General features: G+C 31.4%; 1 protein-coding gene across 1 annotated transcript in view; it reads right to left on the minus strand.

Moving 5' to 3' along the window:
• The window catches only part of LOC101358564 (protein transport protein Sec23A-like), a gene marked incomplete at its 5' end in the record, with an annotated part of 8,727 nt that overhangs the window by 4,758 nt on the left and 2,573 nt on the right, over positions 1-1,396 (minus strand). The window contains one exon of the mRNA XM_023725886.1: positions 613-791. Coding sequence (XP_023581654.1) covers positions 613-791 — 179 coding nt within the window. The remainder of the gene's footprint in view (positions 1-612; positions 792-1,396) is intronic.

The following is a 1,396-nucleotide window of genomic DNA, read 5'->3' on the forward strand; positions in this document are numbered from 1 at the left end:
GAAATTTCTAAAATCTCCTATCACAGTGCTAAACATACAGCAAGCATTCAATAAAATGAACAAGACTGATAAAGATATATCTAATGAAAAATCAAAGTCAATGTACTGTTGTTGTTAGTTGCCCTTGAACCAATTCTGACTCAAAGCGACCCCATGTACTGTAACACACTTGTAATTAACACTAAACATATAAATCTAAATTTGAAATGAATAACAGAATTGTGTAACATCAACAAGTGACCAACCATTAAAACAATTACTGATTATCTCAATGACAAAACAGGTTCATCTTAAGTTAGATACCAATCCCTGTCGTTAAGAATAAAACTAACATTAACATAAATAAATTCAGCATTAAAAAAGATGAAAGACTTAAAAATTGAACCCTATATAAAGAAAAAATTAAGAGTTCAAGAAAATTTTACCTGTATGTCTTCTTTTCAAACAATTTTTTAAAATGCTCAAGTATCAAGTTTAACTGCACATTTAATGATGACACATATTTCTGGTGAACAAAATCTCTAACTCTGGGTTTCAACAAAAAATAGCCACTATTTTTAAAACATACATTGAATTTGACTAATGATGCATTAAAATTATGGTCAAGCCTACAATCTCCTCTCTTGGTAACATACCACATGGCAAGTTTTGACTCTTACCTTTATTTCTAATGTACCACCAAAGCCCATTTTAAACTGTCCATGTATATCTTTGGTAAAGACTCTTTGAAAAGTTTGCTTGAATAAGGAAGTGTTGAAAGAATCGCCCATTACCATGTACCCTCTACATGGAAAGAACAAAAAACGATGTAGATGACACAGGTACACATGTTAAAACCAGAAAAGTACAAGTTATCAACACATTTTAAATACAATAAAATCAAAGTTGAATTGCTTGCTTCTGTTTTAATATACTTCCCTTAAAGATAGGTTTCTTAATATCTACTCAACAAATAAGAATATAAAGATCTTGCAAATAAAGAGGTATTTGAAATAAATTAAAAACTGAGTTACAGCCATGTGATGGTTAATTTTATGTGCCAACACTACTAGGCTACAGTGCCCACTTGGGTCAAACACTAGTCTAGATGTTGCTGTGAAGGTATTTTGTAGATGTCATTAACATTTACAATCAATCAACCTGAAGTAAAGGAGAGTATCCTCAATAATGTGGATGGGCCTCATTTGAAGGCCTTAAGAGCAAAAACTAAGGTTTCCCCCTCCTAAATACATACCTAAGAGAAACAAAAACATACATCCACACAAAAACTTGCACATGAATGTTCAAAGCAGCATTATTCATAATAGCCAAAAAGCAGAAACACAAACGTCCATAAAATAATGAATGGATAAACAAAATGTAGTGTTATCCATACAATGGAATGTTACTGAATGAA

This window comes from Trichechus manatus, unplaced genomic scaffold (genome assembly GCF_000243295.1).
Source record: "Trichechus manatus latirostris isolate Lorelei unplaced genomic scaffold, TriManLat1.0 scaffold01190, whole genome shotgun sequence".
NCBI classification, from domain to species: domain Eukaryota; kingdom Metazoa; phylum Chordata; class Mammalia; order Sirenia; family Trichechidae; genus Trichechus; species Trichechus manatus.